General features: G+C 36.4%; 1 protein-coding gene across 4 annotated transcripts; it reads left to right on the top strand.

Moving 5' to 3' along the window:
• The first annotated feature begins 271 nt into the window (after positions 1 to 271).
• LOC121413966 (rab-like protein 3) lies at positions 272 to 27,728 on the top strand. 4 transcript variants are annotated; one of them, XM_041606991.1, is made up of 10 exons: positions 272 to 409; positions 14,445 to 14,536; positions 15,241 to 15,358; positions 16,915 to 17,032; positions 17,966 to 18,113; positions 19,042 to 19,113; positions 21,422 to 21,469; positions 22,820 to 22,831; positions 24,921 to 24,959; positions 27,340 to 27,728. In XM_041606991.1, exons 1-10 carry the CDS (start codon positions 358 to 360, stop codon positions 27,406 to 27,408), a joined length of 768 nt encoding a protein of 255 aa, XP_041462925.1. In that variant the 5' UTR covers positions 272 to 357; the 3' UTR covers positions 27,409 to 27,728. The 4 variants fall into 4 exon arrangements, with proteins under 4 accessions (XP_041462925.1, XP_041462927.1, XP_041462926.1 ...); XM_041606993.1 differs by having other exon boundaries at positions 24,921 to 25,012; XM_041606992.1 differs by lacking the exon at positions 22,820 to 22,831.
• Positions 27,729 to 27,859: the final 131 nt, after the last annotated feature.

Genomic DNA, 27,859 nt, shown 5'->3' with positions numbered 1-27,859 from the left:
AGATCTATGTTTCTCTGTGAGGGTAGCCTTGAAAAAGTGAAAAACAATAAATTAATGGTGTGAGCTGTACATAATATAAAGTCATAAGGTTTTCACAGAATTGACTTAGTTTAATGAGTTTGATAATCTTTGAGTTCATTTCCTCCCCCCCCCCATTTTTTCCGGGGGCCCCCCCCCCCCCCCCGATCCGCGCCTAGCGCCTGTGCATGTGACGACGGAGTGCCATAAATGCAATGCAAAAATTAAAATAATGCCAGCAATATTTCGGCGATACCATAGGCTAGTTGATTGCGAATCGGATGTCAGTTGGATCTGGATTTGGTCAACAAAAATTACTTTATCGAAGTTACGAATACGATGTCGTCAATTGATATCGAAAAGGTGAAAATCCTAGTCGTAGGGGATTCTGGTAAGTTGATATGTTGAAATAAATGGCACATTTCGTTGTAAACCACGTAGAGCCTACTGCCAATTTTTGACGTAACGTCTACGAAAAGTCGAAAGTGACAACACTACATGTACACTACAGTCCCGTGTGTAGATTTGGATGTGTGTGATTTAGAATAGATATGAAAATTAAGACTTAACTTAAGATTAAGAATACGCAGCATCACAGATTTATCTTACGCTAAATCCATGATTTACATTGTTTTATAAATAAGATGGCCATTTCGTGCTTTTGGCTACTGGTCACCAAAACGAACGCCTCCCTTCTTTCACCTTGATTTGTAAAGAACTATTCACCTGAGAGATTTTAAATAGATTCGACGCGATCTCTTTTGTTTCCGATGCGAAACTCCCCACACAGAGTACTTCGGCTGGTTTCCAATATCCCTCATGCGTTTTCGTATTGATACAAGTTTTTCAACGTAGGACAGTTTTTTTTATGATAAGATGAAGACATAATACATTAATTATAATTCATATCCTCCCTTTTAATATCTTTCTCCTTCATGTAATTCTAAATGTTCAAGCTCAACATCTTTATTTTACTCGTGAAAATGGGAACCAGCATATTAACCATTCTCCTGAAATGTACGGACTGGTTCCCATTTTCACGAGTAGATAAGAGACACTGAAAATCTCTCCCCCTGCCCCCCCCCCCTTGGCGTTTCATATGATAGATATTTATATATGTCTATTGATCTTTATAATACATGTAACACAACATCCTTAATCTACTCGTGAAAATGGGAACCAGTATACTAAACATACTTCTGAGAGTAAATCACTGGTTCCCATTTTCACGAGTAAATAAGAGACACTTCATCCCTACCCGGCAATCTATTATATCTTATATTTTATAGCTTTAGCTGCCAACTAATTTAACATCTTTAATCTACTCGTGAAAATGGGAACCAATGTAATATTTGCACGTAGGCTCTACTCTTACTGGTTCCCATTTTCACGAGTAAATAAGAGATGAACATTATTCATCCATCTGCTCATATTCCTGGTGATGAAGAGAGATAGCCTTGGAATTATGATTTTCATCTTCGTATCCTGATCTATAACCGTTAATTTTAATTTCATTTTTGTCATTTACTGCCTGCTCATCATGAGGAAACACACACAAAAAGACTAAGTATAATATAATGTCAAGCGAAATCGCATTTACCAAAAGATGGCGCTAGTTCAATCATCCCCATGCCATGCCCTATATTCATAATAATAATGGATCCGCCCGTCTTTAAAAAATATTCATTCATAAATTTTCAGAGCGCAAAAGAAAGAGATCGACAGAGGAAGACAGAAATGATAAAAGAAAAAGGAGTGGACGAGAATATATATATATATATATATATATATATATATATATATATATATATATATATATGATCAGTAAGTTAGAAAAGTATAGAAAGTAAGAAAGAAAGAAAGAAAAAAAAGGAATTGGAAGGAAGGAAAGAAGGAAGAAAGGAAGGAAGAAAGAATGAAAGAAAGGAAAGCTAAGCTACGGGATGGGAAGAAAATTGAATTTTCTGACATTAAAAATGAAAGTATAATAATAAATCAAGAATCAAAGTTATTTTCTCAATTGACCATACTCCAACAATCCCAAACAATCAGTCATTTTTTCAATCATTCGCACACCTACAATCTCACCGCTTTCTTCAAAACAATCAGTCATTTTGTTTTCAATCCACCTCTCGCCTCAAACGATTTCACGACTATCGTTATAAACAATCAGCTGTGTTTCTTTTATTCAAACAACCAAACGCAACAATTTTACCATCATTAAAAGCAGTCATTTTTTCAGTCAATTACACACCAAGGATCGCAGAGAAATATAAATCACGCAAAATACTTGCAAATAAATAATGATTTTGAAGGAAAAATGTCAATAACTAAATACAATCCAAACTTTCACCAATAAGTCAAATCCTGTTATGTTCCAATAATTCAAACAGATCACAATATATATATTTTTTTAACCCACATGTTCTTTTTATTCAATACATCAATATTTTTTTTCCTTTTTTACGAAATTCCACAACAATAGTCTTTCATCAAGAATAACAATAATCGGAAACTTACACTTCTGCATAATAATAAAATATTAGACGTTAAACAACAATTAGCCGCGTAGTACATACATTGAACTTTAAAAACGTTATTGATAGGGATTTTCGAGATACATATATTCAGAAAAATCTTCAAACACCTTGTGAATCAGTTTTACTGAATTAAATTATCTCCTTTCCTGAAAGATACATAAATTTCTGTCATGAAAATAACACTAACTAACGAAATAAAACTCATTGGATATTATCATTTTTAGAGATTTCCACCAAGCATACCGAATGCGTGAAAATTGACACTTTACGAAATAAAGCCCACATAAAATCAAGCCTGCATGCATACTTTAACGTAATTTACAAAGTTATTCTAGGGGTGCGTGCATGTCATGTAAATATCTCTGTTGCCTGCAGCGAAAGAGGAAAGGGAGTGTATATGAGAGTGCAAAGTACTTTTAAAGTACAAAGTTGTTTATTTCTCTTAAAACACAATCGTTTTTGTCACTGATTATTAAAATTACTGTATTCGCAGAGTAATTAAATTCAGTATACCAAAATCATTCAAGAATAAAATTAAATCACACTGAAATCGTGGGGAGCATTATTGAGAAATGCTGAGCATTAATATACCAGTACATATCTAAAGGAAAATGTCAAATGTTTACAAAATAGATTTATAATCATTAAGGCATTAATTTAACAATGATTGAAAAATGTATTCGAAATAATTTTGACCACCTGATTTGTATAAATTTGCAAAAGCTGTTGTAGCACAATGATTATAGTGAGGTCTTAGTTTGAAACCGATTCTTGAAAACGTTATTGACGATAATGTGAATGATCATGGATGCGCAATCCTAATATTAACAAGACTTTCTCAATTCAAAGATAGATTACAAATCAAATGTTCATAATAATAGTTCACTCATCTTACTGGAAATCACTGTCCGATGACATAGCGTAGGCAAAATCTTTTTTGCCATAGGCAGGTTGTTGGGATCTCTTCTTGACTATAGCCTTGCCTTTCCTATCTACTGGTTCAAAGCCTAAGGGGTGGGATGATTTCTTTTTCTTTGGCAGCGCTTTGCGAGATGGGCTTACGATGATCCGCTTATGGGGTGGATGGCGCTTCGGACTTGAATGAAGAGGTGCGATGTCGACTTCGGTCTCCGGTTCCATCATCGTCGAAGTGGAGGCGACTTCATGATGTTTGCCCAATTCATGCTGCGGAATTGTGTTTGCATCAGATTCCTCTCGAAGGATTCTATCTTCCTTCTGGTGAGCTTCCCAAGAATGGAAGAGGGGACTGCTTACTTCTAGCGATGCCTTCCGCGAGAGAGTGTAGTATTTCCGGATGAGTTCAAAGAACTTGGCAATCTTGTCAGCCTTCTCGATGGACACGCGATTTCTCCAGATGACCTCGCAGAGATGACCTTCGAAATTCGACAGCCTGGTGCCGTTCATTTTGCGAAAGTGGTCCTTAGCCAGCTTCCAGGATCCTTCGATGGTGTTTGTATGCACCTCCCTTATTTCGCCACTTTCTCGATGCTTGTAGATTTGCTTGAAGCGGTGCTTGTGTTCAACCGTGAAGTGTGAGTACCCCCTGTCATTCAAGGACTGATAAGCTTTCCAGCCATCGCTGTAGATGACTGATCCTTTGGTGACATGTTTTTCGATGAGAGGTATTAGGGTGTCTTCATTCCTCTCATCAACTGGATACAGGATGATGCGATTCGATGCCCTTTCTACGATTCCAAAGATCCATACTTTTACACCTCGAGGATCCCCACGATGGTACTTACACCTCCTTCCAAAGAGGCTTTCGTCGATCTCGATCTCTCCGCTGAACTGCTCTGGAAAATCGCCATAGTAGAGCTCATGGACGAACTTACAGCACAGGTCTCGCATAAAGTTGGACCAGTCAACAGAAGTTCTTTTGTAGTCCATCCCAGATTCAGCTGCACATCGACGCAATGAGGAGGAGAGGATCCACTCTCGTATGAATACAAGGATCTCACGCACATCGAAGTGGGTCCCATCAAATATAGAATGGTGATGAGCAGAGTAGGTGCTGTTATGTTTCCAAGTGATTGATCCTCTGCATCTCCACACCATGCCTCCTCTCTTCGAACAATTTTGCACTGGTATGCAGCGTCGAGTGCATTTTTCACAAATCATTGATGATGCTATCAAACGATTATCTCTTAGCCAGGAGTACAAAGATTTATCGTCAAGCTCTATGAGAAGACGAAAAAAGTTGAAAGGATTTTTCCACTGTTCGAAGTTACCCGTGGTTGGGTCCAGTAATTTCTTACTCCAAGACATTTTGGCGAATTATGATTTTTGGCATAAAGTTTCCCACATTTATACTATTCACAGACCCATTGACACACCCGCTATAAGCAAAAATATAATTTGCATATACTCAAGAATGATCTATGTGGTATTTAGGGAGGTACTTACCTCGACTGAATTGTAGTTGTCCACCCAGGGTCCCGTGCATGGCAGCAGTGCGTTTAATTTTCCAAGCAAAAATCACTACAATTTTCGTAGCATATCACAATATTTCTCATAAGTGATGATTTTTTAAGTTGTGACTGATGTAATTGATCAAGCATTATTGGTCTTATTTTCATATAGATCTAAAGTTAAACTATATGCAACATACCTATAACTATAATGGTATCGTCTGCTCATGAATATTTAATAGCTTTGGCCAATTTTTTTTAATTTCAATTAACCAATAAACTCAGAGAACGATATATTTTTAGAGCATGCGCAAACGTTACTGAAAGACGAGGAAACAGGTTCTTGCAAGCATTTTAAGCGCCAAAAATTAACAAGGGAATCTCGATATGATACTTTTAATGAATGTAATTTACAATGAAATTATGGCGATAAAATGCAATGAACGTGGTCAAAACAAAAGGTTGTAGAGAAAATTCACATAAGCGGAAATGTAAAGATGATTGACAAGCGTCAATCCTCTTTAGCATATTTCATTTGAGTAAATTACTTCCGGGCTTCTGACCACAGGGATATATACTTAATTAGTATACATCTCTATGCCCGCGACCCGCCCTCTCACTCCACTTCGCTTCCTCTTTGATAAATCACTGCATCAATACACACTTGTGAATGATGCAGTATAGGGAGATGCGCATGCGTTCTCTTGACCAACCAATGAAAACCCTTCACCTATCACATTAGCATAATGTAGCTCACGGAGATAAAAGGGTGGTGTAGCTCTTGCTACTGTTGCCACCTTCCGAGCATGCGTTCTTATGGTAAAAAAAATCTTATACAATAGTGATGCGATATCTTTTTAAAGAACGTATTTTATTTCAAGAAATATTCAAATTGGAACGCTCATAATAGGAAATGTTAAATAATGACAAGCAGCACATGTATCTCGATCAATGCCTATGTGCCCCCCCCCCACCCGGCCATCCTCAAAGAAATTCAACTCATCATATTTCGACAATATTCATGCTCGGTTCACTAAGAAACTGATTTTGATACTCGAAGAACCTGATTCAAGAATTCATTTAAATATCTAAAACTCTATATCAACAAGAACATAATTTTAGTGATGTTTTAGAATTTTGGTAGGGCCTACGGGAGCATACGACACTTCAGTGATAAGATTTTCCATTTGTATATATAAAATGATAGCTTTATACAAGATCAACGAAAAATTTTCACGTAGGGCCTACATAATTGATTAACATGACACGTTTCTAAAAGGAGACACCATGGCATGTTAACGAGGTGAAATCGACACAATATTTTCGTTTCTTTGTCTCTGGTCCACCTGCACTCAACCCTACTATACTAGGTATGATTTGACTTTATACATGCGCAACGGCATGCAATTCATTGGACAATATCCCAAGCAATGCGCATAAGTTCTGCACGCGACCTGGCACGCGACACTTCTTGGGGGATGGGGCGGGGAGAAATAACGTAGGGGGTGTGGCTTCTTCCAACAGCATCCGGTACACAGCTACAGCGCGATTCAATTCGTATTGTAAACACACAATACATTGTATTTCCACGCACACAGTATCATTGGACAAAAGTCTCAACGCAATCGTCCTTTCAGCCAATGAAAGCTGAGTAGAGGCGTAACATAACTGGAACATGACATCTTGCGCTGCATGGGCGGAGTGCGAAAGTCGATTTTGCCCATTGCTTGCCGCAGATCGCGCAATGTAGCGTATTCTTCGCAGGTGTTCAACATTCTTTGATTCCAACTCAATTTCATCGACTTTTTTAAACACGCGCAGGTCTGCGTGCAAATTAATCAAATCTCAGTCTGTCTAGATATAACTACTCGTGAATTTGGCTACCACTTTGGAAAACAATTTTCTTTAATTAACCTGTATATATTCCATCTACCCCTCATTTCCCTTCTCTTCAAGACCACTCTGCCACTTTCAGACAGTTACCTATCCTTATATAAGGAACACACAACTTTTATATTTCAAAATCTCAGTCTGTCTAGATATAACTACTCGTGAATTTGGCTACCACTTTGGAAAACAATTTTCTTTAATTAACCTGTATATATTCCATCTACCCCTCATTTCCCTTCTCTTCAAGACCACTCTGCCACTTTCAGACAGTTTACTTACGAGATTTATTTCGTCAGAATCATTACTGACGAAATAAATCTCTTCTAATTAGCAAGCGTCTTCAGATCAACGTCTTTACTCTACTCGCTGAAATGGGAACCAGCGCGTACAACTCTATGGGGAGTTTTCCACGCTGGTTCCCATTTTGGCGAGTATAGTAAACTAGTTTACTTTACTCGCCGAAATGGGAACCAGCGCGTACAACTCTATGGTAAGTTTTCCACGCTGGTTCCCATTTTGGCGAGTAGAGTAAAGACGGTTTACAAATGTTAATACATGTAGATATACACACACTAGCACACCATACTCGCACATGCGCAGGTACGATATTTATTTTTTCATCAAAATGGCACCTGCGATTCCTAGAACCTATGCAGGTTTTATTTTTCTGAGCACACACGGCAATTTCAAGTTCATAACTAGCCGATGCCATTGTTCCTGACTAAATAAAGCATAATATTGGATTGGATAGTCAGATTTCCAGGTTTGTCTGAATCTAATTAACGTTAGGCCCTAATTGTCTTTCAACTTTCTCAACAAATCTGTGTCTTCTCAGCTCCGTAGGCGTAGACCTAGTACGATACGGTACCGTACCGTTACGTATGAAACGATGCACAAATAACGCTTGAAATATAAGACTAGACTGAAACGCTGGGACATGTTTTGCCGTGAGAAAGTGTCCGGTGGAAAATGGGAACTGGTTCCCAATTTCACGATAATGCCAATAAGATTTAAGTCCCACACCTGTTTACCAGTCTCAAATAAATTTCAGAAAAAATGAAAACATTTTATTTTCAGCATGGTCATGCATGCACAACGAACAATTGTGTACAACGGATAGCGGAGCGTGAACGTACATGTAGCGGTCGTGTACATTTTTGCTTATTACATGACGTCATCCAGCCCTTGCCGAGAACCAATTTATGAATGAAAATATAGTAAGCATGCGCAGTGCAAGCCTTTCATTTCCCCACACAGAATTCCACCAAAACAAGTGTGCAATTCTCTATCACCTCGTACCAAAATCGACCTAGAATTTCACTTTCCCGTAATTTATATGAATTATGAAAGGTATTCTCGGAGGATCTATTTTCTCACCGATACTGCACAGGTAAGCAAATTTCGATTACTTCTTGCTTTTCCGTCAAAATCTTACGAATTAGCGTCTATATGCCATCGTGTTCGTTGGAATTTGTAGAGTCTATCGCAACGTGCACAAAGTCAATTGGCTTCCGGGTTTCGGAGCGTCGCGTGAATATGCATGAAATTGCAGAGTTTCGATAATTTTCGATCGATACCGGAGCGATCCGATCACGAACCAAAACTATTTACGGCGTACACAACGTGACCGGATATCGTTATCGCTATCGATACTTCCGCACGCAGTCCGAAGGAATTATTTTTGGGACCACGTGGTCATGACGTGATCTGCGCGATTGACCAATCAGCGGTCTTCGAATCGCTGTGCGGAGACGATCTATCCGTTGTACACAGTCTATGGACAATTGTTCGTTGTGGCATGCCGGTGGCACTCTAGGCGACACCGCAATACTTACCCGTGTTAAGAAACTGGGACTCCACTCACGCGCATTTGGGCCGCCCTAGCTTAGAACTAAGCTTTCTTTCCGTAAAAAAAATTATTCTTATGATTAAATAAATATTACTTAATACTTGAATACTGTTAAATCGGTACTCACCGGTTCTCTTCTTGAATTTTCTGCCAATTTCCCACGCTGCTGGCTACAATTCCGCGTTAAATTTTTTTGCCAGAGAGAGCTGTTCATGCAACTTTATTTATAAATGGAGCACCCTTTACGAGAGTTGTTAATGCCGCGGAGAAATCGTTGGGCATTTTGGCCTGTGTTCAAGGCGTAGCTTTTTTTATAAAATTATGTGTGAGATCGAAATCTCAGCGAGTAAACACTCTTCCATATGGAAGAGTGTATACTCGCTGTGATATGATCCCGATAGGGAGGCGCAACACCCCCACCCACATGGGCGCAAACCCCAGGGCCGGGGGACATGTCCCCTCACCCAAAATAGTAGGGGGCACATTATGAAATGTCCCCCTACTATTTTTGGTCATTTCGTTCAAAATCGAAATGTATTTTGGAAGAGACGATCTTACTTTTGGCATGCCCCCTTTTTTTGCTTGTTTGCTTGTCAAATTTCTTTTGGTCAAGATGACCTTCTTTAGAGGGTGATAAACCTTCTTTTTTTGTTTGTTTTTTGCTTGTCAAATTTTCCAGCCCCTGGTCCCCCTACCTTTGGGGAGAGATTTCCGCCCTTGCAAGTAGACATACTCTTGATATTGTTTGCGAATCTGCACGGGCATCGATCGAGGGCTGGGGATGAGGAAAAGCGGTGAGACAAGAAAAAAAATAGAACTTAGAAGGGAAAAGGCGACAGAAAAAAAGTGAACGAAAGAAAAATTAATGGAAAATAAAAGGGAAGAGAAAATAGGGAGAAATGTGATGGGTAAAATAAATTATGGGAAAAGAGGACAGAAAAAAAGTGAACGAAAGAAAAATTAATGGAAAATAAAAGGGAGAAAATAGGGAGAAATGTGATGGGTAAACAAAATTATGGGGAAAAATTCTGGACGCACTATTCATGTTTTATCATGAAAAGGATAAGTTATTTATCCGCGAGCAGACACTTTTTGATATTGTGATCTGAAACTGGATAATGATTTAAATAGAGAACAATCTGCGTATCTGAATTAACGTGTGTTTTAGATTTCGACCTAGAATTTGGGTATTCTAAGTAACTTTCTTATCATGAAAATCAATAAAGAGAGCGCAAAGCGCGAGCTAAAAATATATGATATAACAAAGGGTGAATTTAAGCTCTGTAATGCAAACACTTTGTGGGAAAATTGTGAATTGTGATGGATCACAGTTAAAAAAGAGCTGATGTATTTTATTTTTATTACTTTGAGTTTTTACATAGGACCGGAACATGCTATGAGGGCATTATGTCATCATATGAAAATGATGACCATCTTCCTATTTCTCTCGCATGGGAGCGCGAAATGTGTTAATATTATGGCCTGAAAACTGGACATTTAAAGCACTTTGTAATTATGCATAAGAGGCATTATATATCTATCAATGCGAGCAGAAATCGCGAGTCGAATTTTTTGATAAACTGTCATCAAATTAGTTTGATTTAGAATTAATATTGGGATATACATAACCGACTAATCAAAATGCTAGCGTGCGGCGCTAGCTGATACGTTTTAACAATCTGACCTGAATAGGGAACTTTTTGAGAACTTTATGGAATACAGGAAAATAATACGTACCTGAAAATTCAAATTTTGCGAGCGCGCAGCGCAAGCAGAAAATGATAATGTTCAGACGATAACACAGACATTTTTACAGAGCACTTTTTAAAAATCAATTTGTAAATGAAACAAAATAATGAAAGTTCAATTTCCCAGCTGAAATATGTTTTGTATGACTTCAAAGTTTGATTTTTCAAGCTCCATATTGAGCAAGATATGCAAATACCCTGAAAGACAATAACGCGCGAAGCGCAAGCGAAAATTTTGTATCCTAACAAATAGATTTTTAAAAAAATTATTTTCAGAGTCTTCCCCTAATGTTATTTCATTTAATCATGTTCCTCCTCTTATGTTTGCCTTTCTTCTTTTTTCCTCTCTTTTCCCTTCCTTTTCTTTTTTCCTTTCTTTTTTTTTCTTTTTTTGCTCCGCCAATAGGGGGGCCCGGGCCCCTCGGCCCCCCTGGATCCGCCTATGTTAGCGGTTGTACATGTAGGTATAAATCGCGCTCTAACGCTCTAAAACTGTGTTCTTTATCAAAAAGCTGTCTTTCATATTCATTTTGTTCGCAAAAGAATATAAAGTTAATTTCAATCATTGTATATAGTTATCCTGTTTATGATAAAAATACTTAGAAATTGGGTTAGGTTAGGGTTATCAAATTATCAGGGCAGAAAAAATATATTTTTTTCTCATTTTGCGCGTCGAGCTGGCACTATTTGATCTGTGAGATTATGTTTTTGATGACATTCATTGTATTCACAGCAATAATTATTAAACATTGCGCACGCGCCGTGCGCCGCATGAATTATGTAGATCAGGTGAATAACTTACCGCTACACACGAGCAGTTGCTCTATATATTCTATGTAATATAATATATAGAGCAACTGCCCATTTTTAATGGTCCATAATATACCCACTTTCTTCTATGAATTTATCTACTGATATACTGAATGTACAATAAAAGTCATTATCATGTATTTCTTGGCATTTCATTTACTTTTTTTACCATAATTATATCACACAGCTGCTCGCATAGGCCTACGCCGTCACAAATAACAAAACAAAATCTCACTTTTTTTCTTTTTTGGTGGGGGATGGATTTTCCATACGCATACGTACAATTTTTCAAATTATTTTCTGCTATTTTCATAATAAACTTTAAATGATTTCGCCTTTGCACTATTATTTTTTTAAAGACAAAATTACATCATCATCATATCATCGTCACCAACTTCATTCTCATCTTTATCACCACTACCACCATCATTATTATCATCATCATCATCACCGCCACCATCACCACCACTATCATCTTCACCAAGATAATTTTCATCATCATTATCATCATTGCCATCATCGTCTTTTTTTCTTATTTTTTCTCCTTCGTGCTTTTTTTCCTTCCTATTTTCCTCTTTTTAGAGGGCACACCACCACGCCCCCTTACTGGATATCCGCCTCTAACGTTTGTTGTTGTATATAAGTTGGCGGATGCCTCATGAAATGAAATAAGATAAAATAAGGAAAGGGAAACTAATTAGAAAAAGGACTGAGGAGAAGAAAAAAGAAAGCCAAACAAACAAAAAACAATATCAAAATTTTGTTGTAAAGTCTTCTACGTCAGTTTAATAATTATGTTTTCAATGAAATGAGAACATAAAAAAATGAAACAAGTAAGATGGGCTATACATCGTAGCAAAGAAATAGAGGGAAGCTCCGAGACAATAAAAAGGGTGAGAAAAAGAAAAGACTTTGAAATACTCACAACACGAGCATAATAAAAAAATATGGAATAAGCAAGGACAAGTAGCTGAGGGACACCCCCCCCCCCCCCTCTCTCTAGTTATTTATGTATCAAACTCGCATACACAAGAATTTCTTACTAATCAAAATATTGCGAGCAAAAAGCACGATCACCGATCACCTGACGAGAACGCGTATACGTGATCTGCATATCAGGTCCGATCGCGAGTCAGAAGTGAAGGACAACTGCCAAGAAAATCAGGAAAAAGTCGTCAAAATGCAAGTTCCCCTTCATTTCTTTCAATTTTTTGTTACTTATTCAAGCATAAATGTCTCATTAAAGCAAAATTTCAACAAAAGCCTCAAATTTAGCTAGTACTTTTGTTGAAATTACAATAAATTTAGATCCACATAAATCTCTAACCCAATTTTAGCACTGATGTCGCCTATGAGGTCCATACATGTAATGTTTGGACCTCATTGGTACTAGGAGTGGCCGGTGGTGGAATAATTTTCCTGGATCGCAATTTGCTCCACTGTCCACATTTTTAAAGACTGCTATACATATATTATTGCATGAAGTCTTTTGTATAGCATATTTTCACATAGTACATCTATAGACTATAGTACATTACTTAGCTAAGAGAGCTTTTCTCTTATGATGACCAAAAATGCTATTCAAATTTGTAAAGCAATTCCTAGACAGCTGGCAGCCGTATGTTTCGAAGAGTTTTTAAACATTTTTAAGAATTTCTTCTTGTACACAGAAGACTCGCGATCGTGCAGCCGCCGTTAGGGATTAACAATGCAAAATTCCCCCGACGGGGTTTATCGATTTTTGTCTTTATTTAGAAAAGATAAAAAGAACTGGACCAAAGTACAGATTATTATTCTGTTTTGGCCTGAAATGCACCAAAATGGAAAAAAAAAAATTTAAAACAATAAAAGGACAAAAACAGTGATTTACTTTGGCTGTCGCACAACTTCACTTCCTTGGTTTATCCTAACTTAATACATAAACATATGACCATTGAGTCCTTGTACGGATTGAGTTAGAACCTTTATCTCTGTGTTTGGTGAGTGGAGCCAACAGAGTTCAGCGGAACAGTCAATTTAACAGAGACCAAAGCTTTTGGTCTAAATTATTCCCTGCATCAGAAATTATGCCTACTAGTAACTTACATTGTACCAGGATAGGATCTTTAAGTTAAAACTAAAAAGTGCACAAATAATCGGATAGTTACAAATATCAGACTTCGGGCTTGGCCTTATTTCTTTTTAGTAAAGAAAGTTCAGTTTGAGAAAGGGAGGGAGAAAGAGAGAGAAAAGATGAAGTTTCTAATAATTTACATTTATTATATTTTTATTTGTTACTTATCATGCTTTTATTTTAATCTAATTTATCTAGATTCTTGATAATTTATTTATTTACACTACATATTTTTCGAAAGTGCAGTGATACATGTACCTTGCCCTCCCCTTTGGTTTTTTTTACCATAACTCACAAATTTTCACCCCCCCCCCCTCCGTACTGGGAACATAGAAAATGTTAGTTTATGATAACAATGTTTCTGTGTGGTGGGTACAGATCATTAATTTTCTGTTTCCCTGGTACATGAGACTAATATAATAGACCAGTTCGTAGTTACTTCATGGACAATTTTGGTCAAATGACCTTTCATTTATTTCATTATGATAGCCAGATTTCATAGCAAGATATTACGTACGCTTGCCTTACATAGCAAGATGAAGAAATTGAATAGACCAGGTGACTAGAATAGCACAACAATGAACACTTTATGAAGGTATTTGTTGCATTCCTACTTTGAATGCATATCATAGCATGTTACACAATGTACTTGGCAAACTGTGAAATACCAGTCGTTCATGGAGGCATTGTTGTTTTTTGTGGATGTAAATGGAACCACAATTCAAAAGAATATATGAATAATTAAGACATCAAAGTTGGTGCTTATCTCATTAGATTTTAAACCACCATGTCAATCTAGTACAAATGACCTTCCTCTGATCATGCGCGGAAAGGAACTACGAACTGGCTTATTAAAACTACTGGGGCTTGTTAGTAACATCATTCTGTAGATATTTTATGAAGATATACAGTTGCATTTTTGTTGGAGCGGGCCCTTTGAATAATCTAATTGTTTTCATCCAATACAGTTCCAGTATAGTTTAAGATATGTGGAAATAATTGATATTAAAAACAAAAATTATCAAATGTTTCTGCCTTGATTTACAGGTGTTGGCAAGTCATCTCTAGTACATTTGATATGTCATGGGCAACCTATTTTGAATACCTCTTATACAATAGGAGCATCACTTGATGTAAAGGTTTGTAAACATATTAACATTTATACTGAAAGAACATCAACAAAAAATCAAATATAAAAGAATTGATTTGTGTACATGTTATTGTTAATAAATCTAAGTTGCTTATTTTGGGAAATACTATTGATAGGAACAACAGTGGAGATAGAAATGAAAAGCTATCATATAAAATTTACATATACAAGAGATGGGGAAGATGATTTATTAAAATATAAAGATTGAAATCATATAGGCCTCCTGAAATTGCAATTACATCATCAGAATTCAAAGGGGTTTGTAATTACATACCAGTCTTTTAAACTTTCTATAATAAATGAAACGATGAGTAACATTGTTGGCTCCTGTCCATATCACTTGACAAGGAATGTTATACAATGTATATTTGATGATTAGGAATTAATCAATTTACATAAAAGATTTTTAAAAATATTATGTTATGATGTATTTCCGGTCTGATATTTCCAATAATATACTTCTGAAAATTAAAATGAATCAGGAGTACTCTTACATAGAAAATTATATTAAAGCAGACATACAGTATTGAGTCTACTGTTGTATTGTATTTTTGTACATGTACATGCTACAGTGTAGTAGTTCACCATCTATATGATGATATCTTTGATACATGATTACTGATTGGTCAATATTCCACTTTTTATTGAGTCATGAATGCAACGAATAACATGATTTGTCATTCTCATTGTCAGATTCATGAATACAAAGAAGGTACGCCCTCCCAGAAGACATGCTTTGTGGAATTCTGGGACATAGGTGGGTCTGTTAATCATGCCAATAGCAGGCATATATTCTACGCATCACTCAACGGTAAGTACATGTAAGCTCACAAGACATACTGAAATCCCCATCAACTCCTTGGTATATACAAGACATGTATTCACAGAGAAAAGTCTGGAAACATATATATATACTTGTACTTGTATATGTATTTTTTTTAATAGAATCTTTATTGATTACAAACATGGATTATCGTGGGCTGAAAGGTAGCCCACCCACCTCATATATGAGAGGTTGTAGGTGGGAACCCAGGCAGAGTCTTACAACTAGGGATCTACTGCCTGTATCAAAATCATGGCTGTCGGCTCAGAGGATGGGGGGGGGGCATCTATTGTTGCATCCCCCCCCAAAAAAAGATAATCCTCAGTGCTGATGGCCATGATTAGAATAGAGATGGATAGAAATGACACGACTATCGCAGGATAGGTGGAATATCTGGAATGGCTACCCATGGTAAAGATGTTTAAAGGACAAGTCCACCCCAACAAAAACTTGATTTGAATAAAAACAGAAAAATTCAACAAGCATAACACTGAAAATTTCATCAAAATTGGATGTAAAATAAGAAAGTTATGACATTTTAAAATTTCGCGTCATCTCACAAAAACAGTTATTATGAACGAGCCAGCTACATCCAAATGAGAGAGTCGATGATGTCATTCACTCACTATTTCTTTTGTTTTTTATTGTTTGAAATGTGAAATATTTTGATTTTCTCGTCATTGTCATGTGAAATGAAGTTTCATTCCTCCCTGAACACGTGGAATTCCATTATTTCGACATTTTGTGCTTCAGGCAAGGAGGTCCTAATCATCAAATTCGTAAAAACTGAAATATTGTATAATTCAAACAATAAAAAACAAAAGAAATAGTGAGTGAGTGACATCATCAACTCTCTCATTTGGATGTAACTGGCTCGTTCATATAACAATTTTGTTAAAAATAAGCGAAAGTTTAAAATGTCATAACTGTCTTATTGTACATCCGATTTTGATGAAATCTTCAGCATTGTGCTTGTCTGATTTTTCTCTATTGATTCAAATCAACATTTTTCTAAGGTGGACTTGACCTTTAAATAATATTGACTGGCTTTAAGGGAGATACCATATCTATTTCCTGAAGTATATCTTGCCTCCAAAATGCCTCATTCAGGTAATAATATGGTACATTGAATGGCTCAGAATGGGATACCAGAAATACTCTGACAGCACGAGTCGTAGATGAGTGCAGTGGTTGCCTTAACCAAGAGTCCGTTGCATAAAACTTTTTACCTGAGAAAACTCAGGTTGTTTTTACCGGAGTTTTTGCCCTGTGTTAAAGTCAATGGCAGAAATCAGACTAACCTTGGTTTTCAGTTTTTACCAGAGTTTTCTCAGGTAAAAAGTTTTATGCAACGGCCCCCAGGAGAACATTTCTGGTACCGGTATACCGTGGAGGAAAGCCATCCTATATAATTATTTTTTTATCGCTAATGATCATCGTTCATTAGCCTATGTGATACTGGATGATAGTGCACAAAGAGTTTTGTATACATGGGAATTGGTTAGATACTGTTCAGATATGGTAATGATGTTTTTATTTTTCAGGTATCATTCTAGTTCATGATCTGACGAATCGTAAATCTCATACCAATCTTGGTAAATGGCTGAGTGAAATTCTACAGAGAGATCAGAACATTGGGTCAGAGAGGCATAGAACAAGTGTGTAAGTTAATCAGACATCTTTCTAATCTGAACATTATTATCATCATCATCGTCATCACCACCACCAACACGATGATGATGAAGATCATCATCATCAACATCACCATCATCAACATCACCATCAGTATCATCAGCATCATCATCACCATCATCACCATTATCACCATCATCATCATCACCATCATCACCATTATCATCACCATTATCATCATCATCACCACCATCGCCAACACAACCAACAATATCATTATCATCATCATCAAGCAACTTCAACGACAACCACCACCACCGTCAACGTCGTCATCATCATCATCATCACCACCACCACCGCCAACACAACCACCAATATCATTATCATCATCATCATCAAGCAACTTCAACGACAACCACCACCACCGTCAACGTCATCATCATCATCACCAACACAACCAACAATATCATTATCATCATCATCAAGCAACTTCAACGACAACCACCACCACCGTCAACGTCATCATCATCATCACCACCGCCAACACAACCACCAATATCATTATCATCATCTTCAAGCAACTTCAACGACGACAACGACCACCGTCATCATCATCATCACCACCACCGCCAACACAAGCACCAATATCATTATCATCATCTTCAAGCAACTTCAAAGACGACAACCACCACCGTCATCATCATCATCACCACCACCGCCAACACAACCACCAATATCATTATCATCATCATCAAGCAACTTCAACGACGACAACCACCACCACCGTCATCATCATCATCATCACCACCACCGTCGCAGCCACCACAACTACCAATATCATCATCATCAAGCAACTTCAACGACGACGACGACCACCACCTTCATCATCATCATCATTACCAATGATATTGATACCACTCTTATAATTTCCTCCCCCCCCCTCATCTCTTCTGCCAATATTAGGAGTGAGTATGACCCTGAGCAGTTTGCAGGCCACCATACACCCATCCTGGTGGTAGGAGTGAAGAGAGATCAGCTGGATTCACAAAGACAAACCAAACTACAATCTTCTTCAATAGCAGAGGAATGTGGGGCTGATGAAATCAATTTAGTAAGTAGTGAAGACGTCGTTTGGTTAGTATTCAGTTAAAATGGAGAATTTTTTTCTTCTCAATGTATAGATTTATGCATTCTCATGCTTCATTATGGATACGATACTTTAGTACATCATGTATGTGTTCTTAGTGGTCTTCACTATAAACAATTGAGGGGGGGGGGGGGATTATCAATACACCTTGTAGAGACAAAAGCCAGGAAGTCAAGTGCAAACAATAAAAAATCAATACACCATACATCTTTGTGGGTCAGGTTGTGCAACCAGGAAGTCGGATTAAATTGTCTCTGAAAGATTCTGTTACTGTGACGGTCCAGAAATCACTCTCTTTACTTTCTCTTGCTTGAGCTCTTCATGTTGGATTATTACTGGATTGGAATCAGGGTATTCAGTGATGTAATACGCACATGGATATTCGTGAAACACCTGCTGCTGATCCCCCCCTCCCTGGAAAATTTGCTCAAGAATGGACTTAATTACTTGTATGTGTAGGTAAATCCTGCATTTATTAGTATACCAAATTTATTTTACAATTAAAGCCTGTTTTGTCTGCCTGTATAGCAGGACTGCCTATCTATACAGACCACGTTAAAAAAATCCTTTATTATAAGAAATCCCTTACCTGCTGATAAAGATTGCTTTTATTGTCTCCCTTGGAGGTCATAATGAAAGAGGGGAATAGGTCATTGTGAAAGAGATGAATAAATGCAATTATAAAACTTGTTTAATGCTCTACAAGTTTTACACTCGCCACTTTTAGTCAAAATATTTTCAGCTGCTGATTTTTTTTTATCTGTGTAACACTCTGAGTGTGAACCTTTTTTGCGTCCTCTGCAAAAAAAAATGCCCAAGGGCTTCCAAGTCAAAGCACAAGAAATTCAATAATTCATCCCATTTTTTTTTACACTTTCCCTCAAATGATTAGAACTGTACAGATGCCAAACACTTAGCACCAGGGACCACAAATGCTGTTAAACTGAGCCGTTTCTTTGATAAGGTAAGCACTAAATACAGTCGGCAGTTGTCTATGGAATGGGTATGCTGCTCTCGTACAAAGGAATTATTTCATTTCTATTTGGTTCCAGTAAAGCACCCTACCCTGTTTTATAATTATGTTTTAGACCTCTGGGTCCAGTAACACAAAGATTAGCGATTAATCGTACGCTTGATTTTAACGATTGATTGTACATTGTAGTCTATGGAGTCAATCGTAGATTAATGTTCTACGATCATTGCTAAGCTTTGTGTTACGGGACCCTGTTGTGGTCCAATCTTTCCCCTCCACTTCCAGGACCCTATATTTTCTTTATTTATTATTTCTTTGTCTGTAAATTATAGAAATGTCATGCTTCTTAACATTTTAATGTCAAATTATTTACTGCATGCTTAGTCTATAGAAGTAAAACTTGAACCTAGTGGCCCGTAATCTGAAGTCGGTTTTCACTTAAACTCAGGTTTAAAGTTGTGGTTTAAGTATGGATAGCCAATTGTTTAATCACCAACAGTAGAGATACAATATTTCAGCTCATTTGGCTCTCAAATCATTCGTAATTCTCTAGGAAGTATAAATAGATGATTGCCATCACCATCGTTGAATCAGGAAAGAGCACAGTAAACATAAGAAACGTGCAACTTGATAAAAATATTTGACACTTTTGGATTCCCATAATTTTAGCACAGAGTTAGACCATGATCTATGTTAAACCTGACTTTAGAATACAGGCCAGATTGTCTTAACTACAGTAATTGAGTACCATGGCCCATCATCATTATTAACGCATTAAATTTCTAACAAAAATATGAATTATACATTGCATGCATATCACAGCTAGCAACCTGACATTGTGCAAGTCAAAGTTATGATTTCCATGCTTCTTTATTTCCTTTCCAAAAATGTACAGTATATAAATTCAAAATGTAATAATAAATCACATTTCTTTGTATAAAAAGGATCATGCAATTTTATTCTTGTGAAGAGTCCATTACATGGCATAAAGTTGTTTTTTTATAAAGAAATCAACAAAATTATCACATAGATGTAGATGCACATGCAATGAAATATTGCTACATGTATTTTTAGACCATTTTTGTTTTACTTCATACAAAAACATTTGTTGTTTGATGTCTTTATACTGTCAAGATGACAGATACTTTTCTTCCATCTTTCTTGGTGATGATGTCTTTTAACCTTTTGGAGACTAAGCCTGAATATGTATATACTATGTGAGTAAAAAAAAACTTGACACCTCACAAATCACTAAATTTAAGCAAAAATATGTCATGAATGCATGATCACTATATGTATGGCCTGAAAGAGTATCTTCTCTCAGATAATTTGATACCACATTTATGTGGTGTGTATTAACACCTGTATGCATTAATTAATCCAGATGTCAATGATGTTATAGTCCAACAAGGGTTCCATTAAAATCCATTTCAAAACACCTGTTCAGTATTAAAGTTACATTTGTAATCCTTTAATAATCACATTTTAGTATCAATTCTCAAGTTAATTTCATTGAAAATGGATAACAAATATGTTTACTAGTTCATGAAGGAGTTTGACATCATTGACCTCTAGATTCATTCATTGCAGTCATGCCTTACTTTGGCGCAAGTGAAAATTTGCATAACTGCAAAGAACACCTTCTGATTATCTAAGCATGAAGACATACCACATAAATATGGTATCAAATTATTTGGGAGAAGATACTCTTTCCAGCCATATATACTAATATATACTAAAATATATACTAAAAATATACATTTTCTTTCAATTTGGGATTTGTACTCACACGGTATATATGCAGGCTGGAGCATGTGGAAAATATTTGTTATGATCAGCTAGGCTACAACTGGTTCAATTGTTGGGTCCTTTATGCCTTTAACATTTAAGTATTGACACATAACTTATATATTCTCTCTTTTGTAAAAAAGTGATTCCATCTATTCTTCAACTGACTTGGTGCTTTTCATGTATAATACCTCTTTCAATAATTCTTCTGTATATTGCAATGGAATCCATTCAATAATTCAACCAGAAAGGACATCCATTGGGATTTTACCCTACAAGAATTATCAGCATCACCTCACGTACAACTACTCTCCTCCAGTACTTTCTGTCTTGTGTCTTCTGCTGATGAAATCAGTGCCAAAACAAAGCAGTCCTTTCTGACCCGTGCTGCTTAAATAATTCAAAGCTTTATAATAAACATACAAAACTAGGGCTGACCGGCAATTTATTGAAAGGGGTATTATACAAATATCATATGATTCTAACATGAACTCCCTCTATCGTCCTGAAGGTGATCTCTCGTCGTAGCGGCCATAGTACTAGGGACGGTCCCAAAAAGGTGTGTAGAATTGTTAGAGTTAGACTCAAATTTGTTATTTTTTCATCACAGCCCCCCCCCCCCCATACTGTATTGAAATACCCCTCCCCCTCACATTGTGTTATTTTAAACATTGATCCTTTGTTAGAAACTAATCTGTTTTTATTGAAAAATTTGTACCCTGTAATCAGTGTTCAGGCATTGGAAATCAATCAGATATGTTGTGGAAGAAAAATAGCATGAAGAAGTATTAATGATACCAATAAAGCATTTGAATATGATTCTCTGGCGTGTGTTAACGCATCATGTTGTCACAGATGTACATGTATGATTGAATGAATTGGGTTTAATTTTAACCCCAACCTTCAGTACTGTGATGTACATTGTTTTCTAGGGTCAGAATGATGTGATGATTCTTCATTAAAAAAATTGTACATGAAAAATAGTGTGCCTAGTTTTATCCAAGGGAACAGGTTTTAAAATTAATTTCTACATCTTGAAGATAAGAAAATAAGAAGTATGGGATATTTACTTAATGATTTTAGCTATTATAGTCAAAGAGATTTCTGCCTTTAAAGGCCACCGCACACCTTACGACCCGACCGGCGGCGACTGGCTTGCGACTGAGTGAGGGGAGATGAATCGCAAGGCAGTCATAAGCCTCGACACTGCACACCTTGCGATCCGATCTGCGACTCACGCATGCGCTTTTTGCTTTTTGGCATAGCATCTGAGAAATTGCGCTTACTACTGCGTATAAAATGCGCGTTGTTTATCATATTACGCGTTATGCAACTCTGCTGTCTGGGGGTGGATTGAGCTTGCGATCCAGTCATAAGGATTCGACATGTCAAATCCTTTTCCTTGCGACTTGTCTCTGACCGGTCTGCGACGCTCAAGCTGACAAGAGCTGTGACGTCACATCTCCCCTCACCCAGTCGCAAGCCAGTCGGCGACCGGTCGGGTCGTAAGGTGTGCGGTGGCCTTAAGAGACTTGAATTTAACAATCGCCTCTGCAACCATCTATTTGCAGCGATGTGGTTACAAGCTACTATGTATTTTGCACAAGATCGCGACAGTTACACAAATAGGTGCACGGTCAATTATTAAAGGTCCTTTAGACAGACTTACATGTACCTCACATCCATGCAGTTGGCCAATGCTTAGGGTGCAAAACCTATGTATCTGAGTCCAGAATATTTTAATGACAGGCTTTTGTTGATCCAATCGATACCTTTTTTTAATGAAAATATATTTACATCATGCATGTTCATTCACAATCTGATGTTTCTTTTTTCATATACATACATAATAATGGTTTGTTATCAATTTATTCTTTTTATGCTATTCGTTGTCATGGGGTTTTTGTAGTATTCCTTTGAGGTAAATCAGGTTTTAATTTTCATTTGTTTTTCATCTTCATATTCATTTAACCATAATATACTCAATATTCATATAATATAATGAGATTAATGAATGGATAGAGATAAATATATCTTCATTTTTATTCGGAACGTGAATTGCATGGCTACTTTTCAGGTTTGCCGTTATCTCTCCCAACTTTAAGGGAAAAAATTCCATGCAATTCACATTTGTTTGTGTTTAATGTAAATATTAAGAACTGGTTTATAGAGGAGTCATTCACATTGCATTCAGTTTTATTCGAACGTATGTAATCTATGCAGTAAATTTTCATTCACCATGATCACCCGTTAAAGCCATTGATTTCACTTTCACTTGCGGCATCTCACAGACTGCATTCTTTGTATACTCTGATTTCATTTTGCACACATTCGTTGCAGTTCTATGATTTTTTTTATTGCATTTTGAATTTTTTATCATTGATATTTGGTGTTTGCAGAGGATTACGTACTATTGTTCCTCTGTTTTCAGTTCGCACGTCATTAACAGGAATCCACTTTACAGAATCTGCTTGTTGTATTGGTATAATGGACATCTGTTTGATGTGATTCCATGTTTGTTTAGCTTCATTTGGATTTGAATATGAAAAAAATCTTCAGGACTATTTTCTTGATTAGCGGTATATAAAGGCCTGTATTCTGAACTCCAGTTTAATTTGGTTTGACCTTTGTGTTGGCTCAGTTGGTAGAGCTTCCATCTCAACGGGGAGGTCGAGAGTTCAAACCCTGGCCGCATCAGACCAAAAGATGTTAAAAGATGGGAGTTGTACTACCCTGTTTGGCGCTCAGGGCTGCACAGTGGCTGCCGGGCCCATGATTAATTGGGCAAAAACATATTTTCTGAGGATTTCTGTTTCAGATTTCTGTTTCAATTAGTGAAGTATGGATTTTCATTTTTTATTTGTAATTTAAACTCTGGTCTAAATTTGTGGTTTAACTATGGATAGCCAGTTGTACAGGTATCTCTAGCATTACAAGGTCACTTAGTCAGTTCATGTGAAACACTTAAGTCATTCAATAATTTGCTGAAATGTTTTTTTTTCATCAATTAAAACAACATTTCATTTCATTTATTTTCCATTTCCAACAATCATTCACATTTACAATATCTTTTGTTACATACATCTTGATATAATTATAATCAATAAAACAAAGAAACTTATTATGTATAATAATCAAGATAACAGGTCGGAAACTGAGGAAGCTGCTAAAAAGCGAAGCTTGCAGGATGCAGCCTCCTATAACATATACGTATGAACAATGTAAACAAAACACAAATACAACATGGTAGAAATTTGAACTTAAATCTATCTGAATGAATAGTTTAAAAGAAATAAAGAAATAGAAAATGAGAGAAAAAAAGCAAGATCAGTGGTCTCCAGATTCTTGCCCCGACACTCACAGCGAATATACAGATCAACAGGAATAGAAAAATATCATATTTCCAGTTTGTAGTGCTGAGTATTTATGAAAAATGTAATGTATGAGTGATGAAGAGTTGAATAAACTAACGAGTATCTTGGAGAAACTTTTTCAACTTAAATTTAAAAGAATTTAGGCTTGGGGAATCTTTGATAGTATTATTAAGAGTGCCCCATGAGGAAAGAGCCAGGTAAAGATAGGGAACATACAATGTAAATGCAACTTTTCCCATAATTTTAAGAAAGAGTTTGACCATGGCCTTTAAAGTCAAATTTCATTACTTCATTGAGAAATGCAGTGCATGCTGGTGTGGTGTGTTTGATTAACGTAACTAATCCATATTTTTTTCTCATTAGATCTCAGAGTTTTGAAGTACTTTGAAGACCAAAGCAAAATTAAATGGATTAAAATGAATTTTGGGTAGATCAAACGATTCTTTTATTCTTATCAAATTATTATCATATTACTGTTTTATTACTTTTTCACCCAACAAGCCTTCTAACAGCTTTGGCACACATTTGCCAAACACTGTTGATAATTAATCTGTTAGACTTTAATATAGTGAATCAACCGATAGAATAAAGCATGTTTTTTTTGCCTCTCATATTGTTGTTGTTTTGTTTTTACAGGTTATAGAGAGGAGGTACTTCCCACGTGACACATCTCAGGTTGGTGAATATTTATACAACTGCTGATCATAATCACATGCATAGTGGGCTGTGTAAGTCACCCAATCATGTTACAGACTATATAGCCTTTCCATTCCTCTAACACACACTATGGTTTGAATGTCACAATTTTATAAAACAAATAATGCACATGGCTTGTACAGTGTAAGAAGGAACTATCCACCCTATTAAGTTTACTATGTGTGTTCCAGCCTGTTCCAAAGTTGGATGATTCTTACAATCGCCTTCTTTCATGTGAATTATCAGGATACTAAACTGTACCAAGTTATAATTTTCACATGTGTGCTCAGTACGTAGTAGCTGTCATTAAAACCTAAATCATGACCATGCAACTGCTGTAGTAATCGCATGCCTTGTGGGCTGCGTAAGTCATGCAATCATACTTTGGAGTATTATGTAGCCTTTCCATTCCTTTGCCTCGAATACACACTGGTTTGAATGTACCTGGCTGCCCCTAGTTCATGTCCAGTAATTACACATAATAGCCTTGAATGAAACCAGGGGGCGTTTCATGAAAGGACTTGTCAGACGTTTTATCCGACAAATCCCATTTTATCCGACAATTACCATAGGAAAAGTACCTTTCAGCCAATCAAAATCATTGAAAGATGTCAGATCTGACAACTTGTCGGATGAAAATATTGATGAAACGCTCCCCTGATTCATACTTAGAACCAGGATGATATAATCACATACATGTATACAGTGGACTGTGTAAGTCATGGAGCATATAGCACTGTCCATTTCTTTGCTAGTGATGCACAATATAGAATATAGCCTTATAAAGTCTGCTTGTACTGATTTTGCACACCAGACTCTACTCTTCATACTAATATTCCTTACACACTCTCTTGTGTTAATTTGTACAGATTTACTTAAGCTTAAGCCTAAGATTTAAAAGCTTTTGTTTATTTCATTCAATAGAGTTTTAAGCAGCTTTGTTACCTTATAAAAAAGTAAAATATTTTATGAGTGCTTTAGTGCAGCCATATGTCAACTCCCTCAGCCATTTTTACAAGTTTACATTTTCTTTCTTTCCTGTTTGATCTGCTACTGTACATGTATGCAATATTATCCTGTTATGTGAGCTCGCAGCAGAATGTAATACCGGTATACATGACATCTATCCTTATGTATAAGCTGTATTAAGATAGGGGGGGGTCGGGTGTCCGGACACTTTAAAATTTCGAAGCCGTCTACTTTTTCTTTGAATTACACAAAATATATAAATTCAGTGGTTGTAATCTTCTTCAATTTTGTTTGCTATAATATTGCTTAACATTTTGTTATAAAAATTGATAAAACTTTGCTTGTTAGCTTTTCCAAATGGCTGATTGAAATCGATTGTCCGGACACACGACTACTTGGTATACATGTCATATTTTTGTTGCAAATTTAATGTGTAATTTGCTATGAAGTAATGTCAGTACCCATACTATCTGCGAAACAAGAATGCCTAGGGTGTTTGTGAATTACATGTATGCGACCTCAACTAGGAATGTAATGTACTATCCTGGCATATTGGAAAGACAGGTCCCACTATTTCCCTCTCGAACATTAATTTTATATTGAATAGTTGTTGTTTGCGTGTGTTTAAAGGTCTAGTCCACCTCAGAAAAATGTTGATTTGAATCAATAGAGAAAAATCAGCGAAGCATAATGCTGAAAATTTCATCAAAATCGGATGTAAAATAAGAAAGTTATGACATTTCAAAGTTTCGCTTATTTCCAACAAAATAGTTATATGAACGAGCCAGTTACATCCAAATGAGAGTCGATGTCACTCACTCACTATTTCTTTTGTTTTTTATTGTTTGAATTATGCAATATTTCAATTTTTACGAATTTGACGATTAGGACCTCCTTGCCTGAAGCACAAAATGTTAAAATAATGGAATTCCATGTGTTCAGGGAGGAATAAAACTTCATTTCACATGACAATGACGAGAAAATGAAAATATTTCATATAATAAAATACAAAAGAAATAGTGAGTGAGTGATGTCATCAACTCGGTCATTTGGATGTAACTGGCTCGTTCATATAACTATTTTGTTGAAAATAAGCGAAACTTTAAAATGCCATAACTTTCTTATTTTACATCCGATTTTGATGAAATTTTCAGTGTTATGCTTGTTGAATTTTTCTCTTTTTATTCAAATCAAGTTTTTGTTGGGGTGGACTTGTCCTTTAAGTTTATTCTCATATTGATGAAGGGAGTATTATTTCTTGTACAATTTTATATTGAATAGTTGTGATTGTGAGAGACTATGTTTCAGTGTATTCTCATTTTGGTGAAGGTGAGCGTCAGTTTGAGAATGGTTCCAACTAATTGTCTTGTGTTTTTTGTCTGTCTTCCAGACTACGTCCACGCAAGAGAGGAGACGGATCAGTACATCGCAATACATGAAGACTCTTCATACAGACTAGCTGACGAATCAAGTGCAATCATATTATTCAGATGGTAGCGAACACCTGTAAGAGACTTGATCTGAAATTGGGTGTGAAAATTTAAAAAAGACTCACTTTTTGACTGGAGATGAACACCTTGGTTGAAAAAAGAGGATCAAATCTGAATGTCGGCTTTACGGTGTCAAGAAGATTAACTCTTCAAATAGGGATGGATCTGGGCCTAGTCTTACAAAGAGCTGCGATTAATCAGGTCAAAAACAATTACACGGTATGGAAAGCCAGCAACGTCAACTTAAAAAATTATGTGTTTGTTCAAAATATTTCCAAGAAATGTATATTCATACATTTACTGTTTTCTTGACAATTCAGTATGCATTTCTATATTTTCAAAGGATATTGTGCAAATTTCTTAAAGAAAAATAATGACGTTGGTGGATTTCCATACGCTTAAGATTGATCTGATCAATCA

The sequence above is a fragment of the Lytechinus variegatus genome, chromosome 4 (genome assembly GCF_018143015.1).
Source record: "Lytechinus variegatus isolate NC3 chromosome 4, Lvar_3.0, whole genome shotgun sequence".
Lineage (NCBI taxonomy): Eukaryota > Metazoa > Echinodermata > Echinoidea > Temnopleuroida > Toxopneustidae > Lytechinus > Lytechinus variegatus.
This window is presented reverse-complemented; position numbering and strand designations above follow the sequence as displayed.

What these genes read in the sequence shown, in the direction of transcription:
- LOC121413966 (XM_041606991.1), top strand. Translation starts at nt 358, where the DNA reads ATGTCGTCAATTGATATCGAAAAGGTGAAAATCCTAGTCGTAGGGGAT. An exon ending in ATTCTACGCATCACTCAACG is followed by an intron (nt 15,359 to 16,914) that starts GTAAGTACATGT and finishes TTTATTTTTCAG; the next exon opens with GTATCATTCTAGTTCATGAT. An exon ending in TGAGCCGTTTCTTTGATAAG is followed by an intron (nt 19,114 to 21,421) that starts GTAAGCACTAAA and finishes ATCGTCCTGAAG; the next exon opens with GTGATCTCTCGTCGTAGCGG.